At 38.5% G+C, this 15,150-nt stretch overlaps 1 protein-coding gene across 1 annotated transcript in view; it reads left to right on the top strand.

The window, feature by feature from the left end:
- Nucleotides 1–15,150, top strand: part of FH (fumarate hydratase) — a 30,840-nt gene that overhangs the window by 7,936 nt on the left and 7,754 nt on the right. The window contains exons 3-7 of the mRNA XM_019423176.2: nucleotides 2,136–2,246; nucleotides 3,991–4,167; nucleotides 6,735–6,917; nucleotides 9,655–9,820; nucleotides 14,848–15,051. Of these exons, the coding sequence (XP_019278721.2) occupies nucleotides 2,136–2,246; nucleotides 3,991–4,167; nucleotides 6,735–6,917; nucleotides 9,655–9,820; nucleotides 14,848–15,051 (841 nt within the window). The remainder of the gene's footprint in view (nucleotides 1–2,135; nucleotides 2,247–3,990; nucleotides 4,168–6,734; nucleotides 6,918–9,654; nucleotides 9,821–14,847; nucleotides 15,052–15,150) is intronic.

Raw genomic sequence — 15,150 nt, 5'->3', positions numbered from 1 at the left:
ATTTTAACTTCCATTTGGAACTTCAACCCATTCCTAAGCCTTTACGACTGAATCTTTGACGGGCTTATACGATTTTACAAGTGGCTGCAGTTGACTCTTCTTTGAGGAAAATCTTTTTTTGTCATTGTCCCTGACCGCTGTCTTGGTGATGAGGTAAACTCGGGTCAGGCGACGTGGTTAGGCGACAGAGGGTAGCAGCTGATCCTAAAATATCCTCATCTAGTTCAACTCTTGGGAGTAAGGAGGTCAGTCCTAATCAGCGTTGGTAGCAGTAAGCATGTCACTTCTTAATGGTCCTGCTTCAGGCGGCGAGGTCCTGCTTCAGAATGGGGTTCTGGGGGGTGTGATTGCCGCTGCTGCTCCAGAGACTGGGCAGCTATGCACATGACACGTCTGTAAAAGGTGGACTTGTGGGGTATCTGTTTTGTCACGTTTTGTTTCATCTCCGTTAAGATCCTGAACTTTTAAAAATATAAAGCAGGCGATGATGTGCCCTGACCTGAGTAGTATGAGTAAACCCAGCCCTTTGCCCCTGAGGTCCAACGGAAAACAAAATCAAAAAAGATTATGAACTTCCAATGTGAGTCAATTAAGAATAACGAGACCCTTCTTTTCTCCCCAGTGTCCTTTTACCATTTTATTGTAGTAGTGTTCAGTGAAACTCTGCTGTGACCCTCTTTCATTTTTACGAGTCTGTAGACACTGGGGTGAGTCACTTCATTTGGATGGCCAGAGCTGACAGGCTGCCACTTAGGACTCTGGCAGTAGCTTAAGCCACCACCAGTGTGCTCCTGTAGAAATTTCAATTCCCATCTGTTCCATGTTTTTTTTTTTTAAATTTTTTTTATTAGGTTTATTAGAGCACATGCATGAACAGGGGAGGGACAGAGAGACAGTGAGAGAGAGAGAATCCCAAGCAGGCTTTGCACTGTCAGTGCAGAGCTTGATGCAGGGGGCTCGATCCCACGAACCATGAGATCATGACCTGAGCCAAAATGAGAGTCAGATGCTTAACAAACTGAGCCGCCCAGGTGTCCCGCATCTGTTTCATGTTTAAAGTTTTTAAGTTTCGAATCCTATGTGCCATTTGTCTCTATCTCATTTGGGTAGAACACTTAAAATGTTTTCATTTTAGTTTCTTTGAATTCAAAATAGAAAAACTCTTTAGTTATTTCCTTTTCAGTTTGCCCCTCAGTGTATCCTCTCTTTGGCCCAGGTTTAACGTGTCCTGTTCCTTCCTTTTCTTTGTTTTTTTTTCACCTTGATTTCCCTTGAGGACTGTAGCTTCCATTGTGCTATTCCTTCCTCTTTTCCCCACCCTTCCTTTCTTGCTTGCACTCTCTCTCCCTTCAAAGCTGGTATGGAATCCAGACTACCATCTGCACTATTAATTTTGGCAAGAACACATAATTCTTTCATCTTACAAAAACCAGATATCATTTCATTAAAACGTCATCAAAAGTTACTCAGTTTCATCCCTTTAAATTTGGTGAGGTGATTCCGAGCTGGAAGTGAAAAGATCTGCAAACTGAAAGGGTTTGAAATTCAGTTAGATGTATCAGTGTGTAGTACCCTGGGCTTGAAGAAATATTCAATGACTTACAGAGTGTCAAGCCCTCAATAACTAGAATATCATGCTTTTTGACTTCGGGATGAAATGATACCCATTTAATAACTGGTTATTCAAAACTTATTGGCAGTTAAATATTATTTTTATTTTTATTGCTTTTAAAGAGAAAAAAGAAAAATAATGATGTGGTATGAGATCCAGTGAGGGAAAATAATGGTGCTTGCTGGTGAAATGATTGAGCACCGTTTGTTTTTATGTATATAAACACATATACATTGTAACATATTATACAAAAGTAGAATGAGTGGTAGGTACATTGGTGTTTGTGTGGAGGGAATACACACATGTGTAAAACGAGTCAACATACTTGCTTTTGTTTGGTTCCCTAAACAGGTACATGGTGAATCTTGGTCCATTCCACGCCTATCTGTCTGTAATCCTATGTTACTGTAGTGTTGCTTCAGTTAGTGTTTACTTAGTTTTTGCACTTGCATAAAATATCAATCTTAATTTTTTATGCTAAACAAAACTTGATAATTTGAGATGTTTTTCTGATTCATTTTAGATCCCAGTTATTAAAGCTTTTGGAATCTTGAAGCGAGCGGCTGCTGAAGTAAACCAGGATTATGGTCTTGATTCGAAGATTGCTAATGCGATAATGAAGGCAGCCGATGAGGTAGGAGCCCATAAGTGTGCTGTTTACGCAGTGGCATCAGGCCCCTTGCGTTTACGAGATGCTGTCAGCCCCGGGCGGAGGAAAGGGCCACTGAGTTCCTGAGTTAATGAATTTCAGGGTAATGTGGCAGCCTTCTTGTTTGGTTAGGATGAATATTAATATGGTGTTTAAGATATTGTGGCAGAATTTCTGGATGATCTTATGCCTTTTTAATTCTCTTGACTTTTCCTTTTAATTTATATAATTTAAAGAAAACTTGAAGAGGCGGTGTTAAACTTACAGATTTGACTATTTTATGTATACATGATTCCTTTTAAAACTAGTTGGTTATTTGATGATGATATGTATGGAGATGTAATGTCACTCATCCACTTTTCATGTAATCTTAAGGACATAGTCAGAGATAACAGTTAAAAAGCTGTATATATACCAAAAAAAAAAAAAAAAAAAAAAAGCTGTATATATAGTGGCGTTCATTGCAGTACTATTTATGATAGTAACAAATTAGACTGTATCCGACCATAACAGATGCTTATACAAGTTATATTGTGAAGCGATAGAAAATTGGTTTCTTGAAGAATGTTCTAGGATAAACCTAGCATGAAAGAAGTATGGGGTGGGGAGAGTAGCAAAATATGTATTCATTTATTTTTAAAAATTAAAAAATATTTTTTTAATATTTATTTATTTTGAGAGAGAAGAGAGAGAGAGAGAGAGAGAGAGAGAGGGAGAGCATGAGCAGGGGAGGGGCAGAGAGAGAGGGAGACCCAGAATCTGAAGCAGGCTCCAGGCTCTGAGCTATCAGCACAGAGCCTGACATGAGGCTTGAACTCATGAACCATGAGATCGTGACCTGAGCCAAAGTCAGACGCTTAGCCGACTGAGCCTCTCAGGTGCCCCTAAATAAATGTATTTAATGATCGTAATTGTGTGCCGAGAGTCACTGTTCCTGAGGGGTAGGGCTGTTGTAATTTACAACGTTTTCACTTCTCAAAATGTTCCACACTGATCATCTATTATTTTTATATAACTAGGAAAAAAGTTTTACTTTAAAATGAACTAATTATTTAAGGTGCTAATTTTCTAAGGTGCATGCTGATTTTTTTCAAGCTAAAATCATTCTAGAAGCTGAAGTTAACCACTAACTCTCTTAGCTTATAATTCAAGAACTGACACATAAAAATATGACAGAAGCAGGGACAGATCTGGACTGTGTGTATGTCTCTGCACTTGGCAGTTGCTACTCATTGGACATCTGCAGTGAAGTAACTATCAGCGAACTCATTTTCAAGTAATTCGTTCATTATGATGCTGACTCCAGCTGTAACATCTGTTGGACGTTCCCGCTGAGCACTGCAGTCAGTGTACCTAAAAACTTACCTCATGTGCCAGCCTTTACAGGTGGCCCTATCTGGATGTTATTAGAAGAGGCAGTTGGAGATACAGAAGAAAGATAGCTTTGATTCAGTTTTCATTTGGAATCCATGAAATTGCATCTTTCAGAATAGATGAAATTTTCGTTTTATAAGTAGCAGTGGTTGGAACATGGGATCCTGAAGCTTGGACTTCCTGGACAACCACAAGCTGTGCAGCACCATCTGAAAATCACGTAGCATATGAGAGAAGTGGGCATCTTTAGCACTTTATAGGCGATCACTTACTTGTAGTTGATTCCGGTAGTTTTCATGAATATTGAATACTGCTTATTTTTAAAAATTCATTTCTTAAATTTCTTTTTCTGCAGGTAGCTGAAGGTAAATTAAATGATCATTTTCCACTTGTGGTATGGCAGACTGGATCAGGAACCCAGACAAATATGAATGTAAATGAAGTCATTAGCAATAGAGCAATTGAAATGCTGGGAGGTGAACTTGGTAGCAAGAAACCTGTGCATCCCAATGATCACGTTAATAAAAGCCAGGTCAGTGTACCATCTCCTCTTTTCTTGGTTATAAATTGAAAAGAATACCTGAGATTATTCTTGTAAAACAGGCGTTAGCTTTTTGGCAAAGAAGCTTCACTAGGCTTACATTCTTTAGTAGAAAGGACTTCTTACATGGGTTCTTATTTCTTTTAAGAATCTTGGGTCTATGCCTTAAACTTCATAAAAATCCCTATTAGGACACCTGAATTTAGTATATGTATATTTGTATTGTTTGGTTTGTTTATTTATTAATGTGTATTCCTATTTGAGAGAGAGAGAGAGTGTGTGAGCAGGGGAGGGCCAGAGAGAAAGGGAGACATAGAATCCGAAGCAGGCTCCAGACTCTAAGCTGTCAGCACAGACCCGGATGCAGAGCTTGAACTCACAGACTGCGAGATCATGACCTGAGCTGAAGTCAGAGGCTTAACTGACTGAGCCACCCGGGCGCTGCATTATTTGGTTTATGTTTTAAAAACTCTTTATTTTTAAGTAATTTTAGAATTCTGAAAGAATTACAAAGATACCTCAAAGAGTTCCTGTATACCCTTCTCTCAGTTTCCCTTAATGTCAAACAATTTTTATAACCCTGGTATGTTTACCATGCAATGAAATTAATATTGGTATACAATACTATTAACTAAACAGACGTTTTTAGGATTTCCCTAGTTTTCTACCAACATCTTTTGTTTTCTTGCAAGATGCAGTCCAGACTACACATTGCATTTAGTCATGTTCTCTTAGTCCACTCCAGTCTCTTGACAGTTTGTCTTTTGTCACCTTGACACTTGTGAAAGTAGCGGTCAGGTATTTCATGGAACGTCCCTCAGTTTGGGTTTGTTTGATGCTCTCTCATAAGTGGACAGAGACTGTGGATTTGGGCAAGACTGTTTAGAAGTGAAGGGCTCTTCTTGCTTCACGGCAGGGGTATGTGATGGCCTGTGACTTGGGACTGGTGACGCTGACTGTAATCACTTGGTTAGGCGGGGTCTGCAGGGCTTCTCCACCTTCCATTTTCTGTTGGAAGTGAGTCACTGACGTCTGCCTGTGCTCAGGCATTGCACTTAAGCTTCACTTGCTAAAGGAAGTAGTATCAGGAAATTTTTGGTCATATGTTTAAAATCAACACAGAATTGATATGTAATGTTTAGACTGCAAACATCTTCTTTCTCCTTAAACTTTTGCCCACCAGTGTTAGCATGCAATGTGGATCTTGCCTATAGCAGTTACTACTGTGGCGTTTTAGTGGTGATTTTCTACTCCTCTCAGTCCTTCTACGTGTATTTATTGAAACTTGTCTGTAAAGATTTGTCCTCTTCTGTCTCCCTCCCCCCCACTTACATATTTATTTAACTGTTGATGTGTATCGACATGAATTCGCGAATATTTATTTTATTCCTAAGGTCCTAACCCAGTACTGTTACTTATGTTGTTGCTCACATCGTTCCAGCTTTGGAAGCCCTCTGGGTTGGCCCTGTGTCCTTTGGATGTGCCACCACATTTGTGTGTCCTTTGGATGTGCCATCCATTTTTTTTTTCCTTTCTTTTTTTTTTTTTTTTTTAAAGCAGTTCTTTGCTTTCTTATACCACTAGGTGTTCCATGCTCATCAGTGTTTTCCCTGTCCTAGCCCCCGTCAGCACCCATTTTTCCAAGGAACTCTCAGAGGATCTTACTGGAAAATATTTAGAACTCAAGATCTGGTGCTAGGTGTTATTTAATATATTTTTAAATGTTAACGGGGAAGTGTTTTCACATAAATTTATTGTATGAAGAATTTTTCAAACTTATTACTTGCAATTAAATATAAACTTTTATATACTTCAGTCTGAAGTCTGCATGAGAATAATCCAGTATGTATGGTCTGATGGAGGAGTTGGGTAGAGCCACAGGTGAGGCAAGATTGGCTTGTGCTGATAATTGTTCGAGTTTTGGTGTAGGTACTTGAGTGTTTATTATACCATTCACTCTACTTTTGTGAGTGGTTTGATATTTTCCATAGTAAGAAGTTACAATGTATCATTTTAAATAACATAATAGTTTAAAAGTATGGGGTTTCAGTTGATTACAGAGCGTGGAGTGTGAACTACCTTGTCAGGTCCCAGTTCTGCCAGTTCCTAAATATTTTGGCAAGTCACATATCTTTGAGAGCTTGGCTTCCTGTTTTTAAAGTGTTGACCTATCTTATAAGAATTTTCCTCAAGTTTAATGAAAGAAGAAATGTTTGTAAAGGACTGTTTGCACTGTAGAACTGTAGGATGTTTTATTATTGCTCTCCTTACATGCAGTTGTTAATTGTACTTCTTTAGGTTTTGTTGTCATTTATTAGCAGATACAATAATAATATATGATAGTAAGCTGCATATATAATCCAGTCCTGAGTTGGTTAAACCAGGTTGCTTCTTATTTGACCTCAAGTGACCTCTGACTTGCCACACATAAATGTAATTGAGCACTAAATGCATGAGTTTCGAGTAATCATTTAGCGAGATGTTTAATAGGGATATTCAAGTGTGTTTTTTGTTGCTTCTGATTTAACATTTTGCATTTTTTGTAAATTTTCCAACAGAGTTCGAATGATACCTTTCCCACAGCGATGCACATTGCTGCTGCTGTAGAAGTTCATGAGGTGCTCCTGCCAGGGCTACAGAAGCTGCATGATGCTCTCGAAGCCAAATCCAAAGAGTTTGCCCAGATCATCAAAATTGGGCGCACTCACACCCAGGACGCTGTTCCACTCACTCTTGGGCAGGTATAGGAGTGTGATTGGATTTGATTCAATTTGGGGGTTGCTGCAGATGGCCGACACATTACCCTCCAAATCATACTAGTTCAGAGGTCCAAGTTCATCACAGTTGAGTTCACTGGCACAGATTGCTCTGCATTAACCAATCAGTAGCTTTACTGACATCCTCTGAGGGAGGAGCACTGAGCCGGTCTGGGGGCAGTCGGGCCTGGTCAAGAGCTTAGCGTTGCTGAGTACAAGCTGTGGGACCTTGGGAAAATTACTTAGCTTTTCTGTGCCTCAGTTTTCTGAGCTTTAAAATGAGGAGAATGCTATCTCTATCATAGTGTCGTTGTGAGGTTCAAATGAACTGGTTCACTAAGTGCTTAGAACCATGGGGACCACAGTAATAAGCACGTGCAGGTGTTAGCTGCCATCATCCCCATCTTCACCTTCACCAGGATCAATTATCTTGTCTCCTTTTGTCTCTTACTCTAGATTCGTAGGCTCCATAAAAATTACTTTTAAATTGATTAATCACGGCATATCTGACTCTGTAAGATTGTATTGGGCCACATGTGAAAGAGGATTACTCTCTTCCCCCAAATACCGGAAGGTATTTTTGTGTTTCTTGATCGGTGCCTTGAAGAATGTCTAATGGCATGCACCGTGAAGGAAATGACGGGAATACGGATAATAGTTTTTGATAGTAAAACTCTCTCATAGTTTAGTTTGGGAGATAGGGCATACGTAAATTTGATACCAAAAGATGGTTATATATACCACATATCAAGTGATAGAGTTGCAGAAATTGAGGTGAGGTGAGGTGAGAGTGTGCTGCTTGCTTACTTGAAAAGATTCTCACTTGTAGTTTCACTAGGATGAACACTGCAAAAGCTTGATTACTTAGCTTAATCTCATTACAGAAGGAGTGGGGAAAATGAAATGATTAATTGGAATACAGATGCTAGGAGTGAAGCAAGCTCCCTGGCTTCAGCTGCCTCTGAAGGCTTGGTCTGTCTTCTCTTTGCGTCGTGGGTTCTTAGCCCTAGGCGTGGTTCCCGCGGAGGAACAGTGTATGTCTGAAGCTGGAGGATCCCCTGGTTTCTAACGTTTTCCTTTCTGTTTGTCCCGTGTGGGAAAACCACCATGCCAGAGTCTGGTTGGGCTGTGCCAGCCTCCTCTGTAAGATCATCAGTCCCCCTGTTACGTCAGAAGCCGTTTTCTCTTCTACTTTATCTTACCAGAGCATTTACACTTGCTTTTATTGGAACTGTCTTTTGAGTTTATGCAGGTTTTCCCCAGTAAAAATAGACTTCTTAAGTGAATCCAGCCAGTGTATGTATTAGTGATCCTGGATCGATGGATCAGGTCTACCTGAAAGGAGTTATATCTCCTAAAATGTTTTCTTTTCAAATAGTAATATATCCTAATACTAATCAAAAGTATTCATGGTTTTTCAGTGTTTTTAGGGAGAAAAAAAGACAACTCTACTGTAACCATACATCCTGGCTTGCTCAGCTGAGTTCTGGTTTATGCCTTTGTCCCTGCATAATTCTTTTTTTTTTTTCTTTTTCAGTATATGAAGTTTATTGTCAAATTGGTTTCCGTACAACACCCAGTGCTCATCCCAAAAGGTGCCCTTCCTCAATACGCATCACCCACCCTCCCCTCCCTCCCACCCCCCATCAACCCTCAGTTTGTTCTCAGTTTTTAAGAGTCTCTTATGCTTTGGCTCTCTTCCACTCTAACCTCTTTTTTTTTTTTTTTTTTTCCTTCCCCTCCCCCATGGGTTTCTGTTAAGTTTCTCAGGATCCACATAAGAGTGAAAACATACGGTATCTGTCTTTCTCTGTATGGCTTATTTCACTTAGCATCACACTCTCCAGTTCCATCCACGTTGCTACAAAAGGCCATATTTCGTTCTTTCTCATTGCCACGTAGTATTCCATTGTGTATATAAACCACAATTTCTTTATCCATTCATCAGTTGATGGACATCTAGGCTCTTTCCATAATTTGGCTATTGTTGAGAGTGCTGCTATAAACATTGGGGTACAAGTGCCCCTATGCATCAGTACTCCTGTATCCCTTGGGTAAATTCCTAGCAGTGTCCCTGCATAATTCTTAAAAGGGGCCTTGCTGTGTTCAGACACAAGAAATTCTGTGGTTACCTTTTTAAAGTATGTCCTATTTTGAGAACCAGTGTGACATTAAGAGCAGAATTAAATTGCATCCTGAAGCTATAATCTTACTCTAACCTGTTACCTTCTTGTGCTGCTTGTGCTGTTCAGTGAGTCATTCAGCTTCTTGAGACCTTGTGAAGCACCTTTCTGTTCTCTGTTAGGTTTTTAAACTGAAATTGTTCGGAGAAAATGTCTGTTTCCATTTGTCATGGGAGAGTTGTCTAGGATACACCAAAAAATAAGAAATCACCTGCAAATGAACCAACAGTTTAATGTATTAAAGTTCTTTTTAAGCCTGATTTTCTGTGTTGTTTTTCTTTGCTTTCTAGTAAAAGAGGAGATTATAAACAGGCTACATATCATCCTCAGTGGCATCGTCCCACCTTATAGGTTTACAAATCCTCATTCTTCCTTATACTTTGCTCATTATATGAAGTAAAATAGTACGAATACCACTTGGTAGCTCATAACTTAGTAGCTGAAACATATTTAAAGGAATTCTTGTTTCATGCAGTCAGAGTAACTTGTCAGCCATTAGGAAATTCTATATTCTCACCTTCTTTTCCTTCTGTTTTCAGGAATTTAGTGGTTATGTTCAACAAGTGACATATGCAATGACGAGAATAAAAGCCGCCATGCCAAGAATCTATGAGCTCGCAGCTGGAGGCACTGCTGTTGGTACTGGTTTAAATACTAGAATTGGCTTTGCAGAAAAGGTTGCTGCAAAAGTGGCTGCACTCACAGGTTAGTGATAATATGAATTGTGACTCATTTTTGTTTTGGTCCATATATTTTCTAGGTGTTTCTCCTTTAAATTCTTGTGAATTTAAAGTTAAAAATAATATTTTCCCATCAAGCGTGTGTTTTATATCTATTTTAGAAGTGGTAATGTTAGTCCTTTTGCCTTTTAAAAGTTTCCCACCTATGATTCATACAGTATGCAATTAAAATCTGTCAGTGCTAGCTTGTTTACTCTGTGGTGGTATTACAATTATTTTCCCTTTAAAGCTGTTTTGAATACCCATTTTATTCTTCTGTTGTTTAATTTTCATTTAAATTTTAGTTCATATACAGTGCAATATTGGTTTCAGGGTTAGAATTCATTGATTCATTACTTACATTACTTACCCGGTGCTCATCACAAGTTCCCTCCTTCGTACCCATCCTCCATCTAGCCCATCCCCCACCCACCTCCCTCCATCAACCCTCAGTTTGTTCTCTGTGAACAAACTCTCCTCTTTTTCCCCCCTTCCCATGTTCATCTGTTTTGTTTCTTAAATTCTACATATGAATGAAATCGTATGGTATTTGTCTTTCTCTGATTGACTTATTTCGTTTAGCATAATGCATTCTAGCTCCATCCACATCATTGCAAATGGCAAGATTTCATTCTTTTTTGATGGTTGAGTAATATTCTGTTGTGTGTATGCATATATATATATATATATGTATGTATATATGTATATATACACACACACACACACACACATATACGTATATATACACCACATCTTTATCCATTCATCATTTGATGGATACTTGGGCTCTCCCCATTGTTTGGCTATTGTTGATAATACTGCTATTAACATTGGGGTGCATGTAACCCTTCAAATCTGTACTTTTGTACCCTTTGCAGAAATACCTACTAGTGCAGTTGCTGGGTTGTAGGCTAGTTCCTTGTTTAGTTTTTTGAGGAACCTACATAGTGTTCAGAGGGGCTGCTCTGGTTTGCACTCCCACCAACAGTGTAAGAGTGTTCCCCTTTCTCCACATCCTTGTCAACACCTGTTTCCTGAGTTGTTAATTTTAGCCATTCTGACAGGTCTGAGGTGGTATCTCATTGTGGTTTGGATTTGTATTTCCCTGATGATGAGTGATGTTGAGCATGTTTTCATGTATCTGTTACCCATCTGGATGTCTTCTTTGGAAGCGTCTATTCATGTCTTCTGCCCATTTCTTAACTGGGCTATTTATTTTTTGGGGTGTTGAGTTTGATAAGTTCATGATAGATTTTAGATACTTTCCCTTTATCTGATATATCATTTGCAAATATCTTCTCCCATTTGGTAGGTTACCTTTGAGTTTTGTTGATTGTTTCCTTCCCTGTGCAGAAGATTTTTATCTTGATGAAGTCACAATAGCTCATGTTTGCTTTTATTTGCCTCCGGCCACTTGTCTAGTAAGAACTTGCTACATGGAGGACAAAGAGGTTGCTGGCTGTGTTTTCCTCTAGAATTTTGATGGTTTTCTGTCTCACATTTAGGTCTTTCATCCATTTTGAATTTATTTTTGTATGTGGTGTAAGAAAGGGGTCCAGTTTCATTCTTCACATCGCCATCCAGTTTTCCCAACACCTTTGTTGAAGAGACTTTTTTCCATTGAATATTCTTTCCTGCTTTGTCAAAGATTACTTGACCCTATAGTTGTGAGTTCATTTCTGGGTTCTCTGTTCTGTCCCATTGATCTGAGTGTCTGTTTTTGTGCCAGTACCATACTGTCTTGATCACTACAGCTTTGTAACACAGCTTGAAATCTGGAATCGTGGATGCTGCCAGTTTTGTTTTCCTTTTCCAGAATTGCTTTGGATATTTGGAGTCTTTTGTGGTTCCATACAAATTTTAGGATTGTTTGTTCTAATTCTGTGAAAAATGCCCTTAGTATTTTTGATAGGGATTATATTAAATGTGTAGATGACTTTGGGTAGTACAGACATTTTAACAATGATTGTTCTTCAGTCCATGAGCAGGGAATGCTTTTCTATTTCTTTGTGTCCACTTCAGTTTCTTTCATAAGTGTTTCATAGTTTTCGGAGTACAGATCTTTTACCTCTTCAGTTAGGTTTATTCCTAGGTATCTTATTGTTTTTGGTGCAATTGCAAATGGGGTCGATTCTTCCATTTCTTTTTCTGCTGCATCATGTTTGGTGTATAGAGATGCAACAGATTTCATGTTGTCTGCAAATAGTGAAAGTTTGACTTCTTCCTTTCCAGTTTGTATGCCCTTTATTACTTTTTGTTGTTTGATTGCTAAAGCTAAGACTTCCCAGCACTATGTTAAGTAGAAATGGTGAGAGTGGACATCCTTGTTTTCTTTCTGATTGTAGGGGAAAGGCTATCAGTTTTTCCTCACTCAGGATGATATTAGCTGTGGGTCTTTTGTAGATGGCCTTTATGATCTTGTGGTATGTTTCATCTTACCCCTACTTTGTTGAGGGTTTTTTCAAGAATTGATGCTGTATTTTGTCAGGTGCTTTTTATGCATCTACTGAAAGTATTCTGTGGTTCTTTTCATAGTGTGGTGTATCACATTGATTGATTTGTGAATATTGAGCCAACCCTGCAGCCCAGGAATAAATCCCACTTGACCATGTGAATAATTCCTTTAATGTACTATTGAATTCGATTTGCTAGTATTTTATTGAGAATTTTTGCATCTGTGTTCATCAGGGATATTGGTCTATAATTCTCCTTTTTAGTGGGGTCTTTGTTTTTGGAATCAAAGTAATGCTGGCCTCATAGAAGGAGTTTGGAAGTTTTCCTTCCATTTCTATTTTTTTGAACAGTTTGAGAAAAATAGGTATTAACTCTTCTTTAAATGCTGGTAGAATTCCTGTGGAAAGCCATCTGGCCCTGGACTCTTCTTGGTTGAGAGATTTTAAATTACTGATGCAAATTCTTGGCTGGTTATTGGTCCGTTCAAATTTTCTATTTATTCCTGTTTTAGTTTTGGTAGTTCGTAAGATTCTAGGAATTTGTCCTAGTTTATTGGCATATATTTCTTCATAGTATTCTCTTATTTGTATTTCTGTGGTGGTGGTTGTGATCTCTCTTCTTTTATTCAAAATTTTATCAATTTGGGTCCTTTGTCTTTTTGATAAGTCTGGTTGGGGGTTTATTAATTTTATTAATTCTTTCGAAGAACCAGCTCTTAGTTTTGTTGATCTGTTTTTTTTTTGTGTTTCTATATTGTTTATTTCTGCTCTAATATTTATTATTTCCCTTCTTCTGCTGGCTTCAGGCTTTATTTTCTATTCCTTTTCTGGCACCATTATTTGAGACTTTTCTTTTTGAAGTAGACCTGTATTGCAATATACTTCCCTCTTAGGACTGCCTTTGCTGTATCCCAAAAGTTTTAGACTGTCATCTTTTCATTTTCATTTGCTTCCATGCATTTTTTTATTTCCTCTTTAATTTCCTGGTTAACCTATTCATTCTTTAGTAGGGTATTCTTTAACCTCATGTATTTGAAGGTTTTTCAGATTTTTCTTGTGGTTGACTTCAAGTTTCGTAGCATGGTGGTCTGAAGATATGCATGATTTGATCTTGATCTTTTTGTACTTGTTGAGGGCTGATTTGTGATCCAGTATGTGACTGTTACATGGGCACTCAAAAAGAATGTATATGCTGCTGCTTTAGGATGAAATGTTCTGAATATATCTGTGAAGTCCATCTTGTCTGTGTGTCATTCAAAGCCATTGTTTCCTGGTTAATTTTCTGCTTAGATCTGTCCATTGTTGTAAGTGGGATGTTAAAGTCCCTTACTGTTATTGTATCATTATCAATAAGTTTCTTCATGTTTATCATTAATTTATTTATATATTTGGGGCTTCTAAATTGGGGGCATAAATATTTACAGTTGTTAGATCTCGATGGATAGACCACTTAATTATAATACAGTGCTCTTCTTCATCTCTTGTTACAGTCGTTTTTATATCTAGTTTGTCTGATATAAGTATGGCTATTCTGGCTTTGTTTTGGTGTCCATTAATATGATAGATGGTTCTCCACTCCCTCACTTTCAGTGCAGGTGTCTTTAGGTCAATAGTAGTGAGTCTCTCGTAGGCTGCATATAGATGGATCTTGTTTTTTTAATCCATTCTGATACCCTGTGTCTTTTGATTGGAGCATTTAGTCTATTTACATTCAGAGAGATTATTGAAAGATATGAATTTAGTGCCATTGTGTTATCTGAGCTGGTGTTTGTAGTGATGTTCTTTGATCCTTTTTAGTCTTTGTTACTTGTAGTCTTTTTTTTCTCCATTCAGAGCCCCCCTTAAAATTTCTTGCTGGTTTAGTGGTCATGAACTCTGCTAGTTTGTCTGGAAAACTCTACTTCTCCTATTCTGAATGACAGCCTTGCTGGATAAAGAATTCTTGGCTGCATTTTTTTCCCATTCAGCATGTTAAATATATCCTGCCACTCCTTTCTGGCCTGCCAAGTTTCTGTGGATAGGTCTGCTTCGAACCTGATCTGTCCTCCCTTGTAGATTAAGGACTTTTTTTTTCCCTTGCTACATTCAGGATTCTTTCCTTATCTGTTTCCCCCACAGTAGTGGACTCCAAGAGTTCAGGTTTTTCGCTCCGCTGTGGTAGCCTCTGTAAGCAGGGCTCCCTCTTTGCTGCCATATCCATAGTTCTATCTCCCTCGCACCTCCTACTTTCCAAAAGGTGGTTGCTTTTGTACTTGTAGACTTGCAGTTTTTATTCTCTCAGACCTCGGATTGATTTCTTGGGTGTTCAGAATGATTTGATAATTATCATGCTGTGTTTGTGGGACAAGACAAGCTTAGGGTCCTGCCATCTTTACTCTGAATACCCATTTTCAAAGCCGGCAAAATCAATGGATGGTTGAGAGACATTTATTTCAATGGTAAATATGTTTATTCTGTTTTTGCTTTTCATATCCTGGAACTTTCTATTTATCTTGCTGAAATTAGAAAACTATTTAATTTTAGACGATAATTTAATTCATAGGGTTATTTTTTTCTTCAGGGTTGCCTTTTGTCACAGCTGCAAATAAATTTGAAGCTCTGGCTGCTCATGATGCTTTGGTTGAACTCAGTGGAGCCATGAATACTACCGCCTGCAGTCTGATGAAGATAGCAAACGATATTCGTTTTCTGGGTTCTGGTCCTCGCTCAGGTCTGGGAGAGCTGATCTTGCCTGAAAATGAGCCAGGAAGTAGTATCATGCCAGGTAATGACTAGCTGGTAAACATTAGCGCTGGAACTTGACAGGGACCCAGGCGTTCTCATGAACAGAGCATGTCTCCTTGTGTTAAGCGTGATCCCAGAC

Source organism: Panthera pardus, unplaced genomic scaffold, assembly GCF_024362965.1.
Source record: "Panthera pardus isolate Hobbes unplaced genomic scaffold, ASM2436296v1 HiC_scaffold_21, whole genome shotgun sequence".
NCBI lineage: Eukaryota > Metazoa > Chordata > Mammalia > Carnivora > Felidae > Panthera > Panthera pardus.
This window is presented reverse-complemented; position numbering and strand designations above follow the sequence as displayed.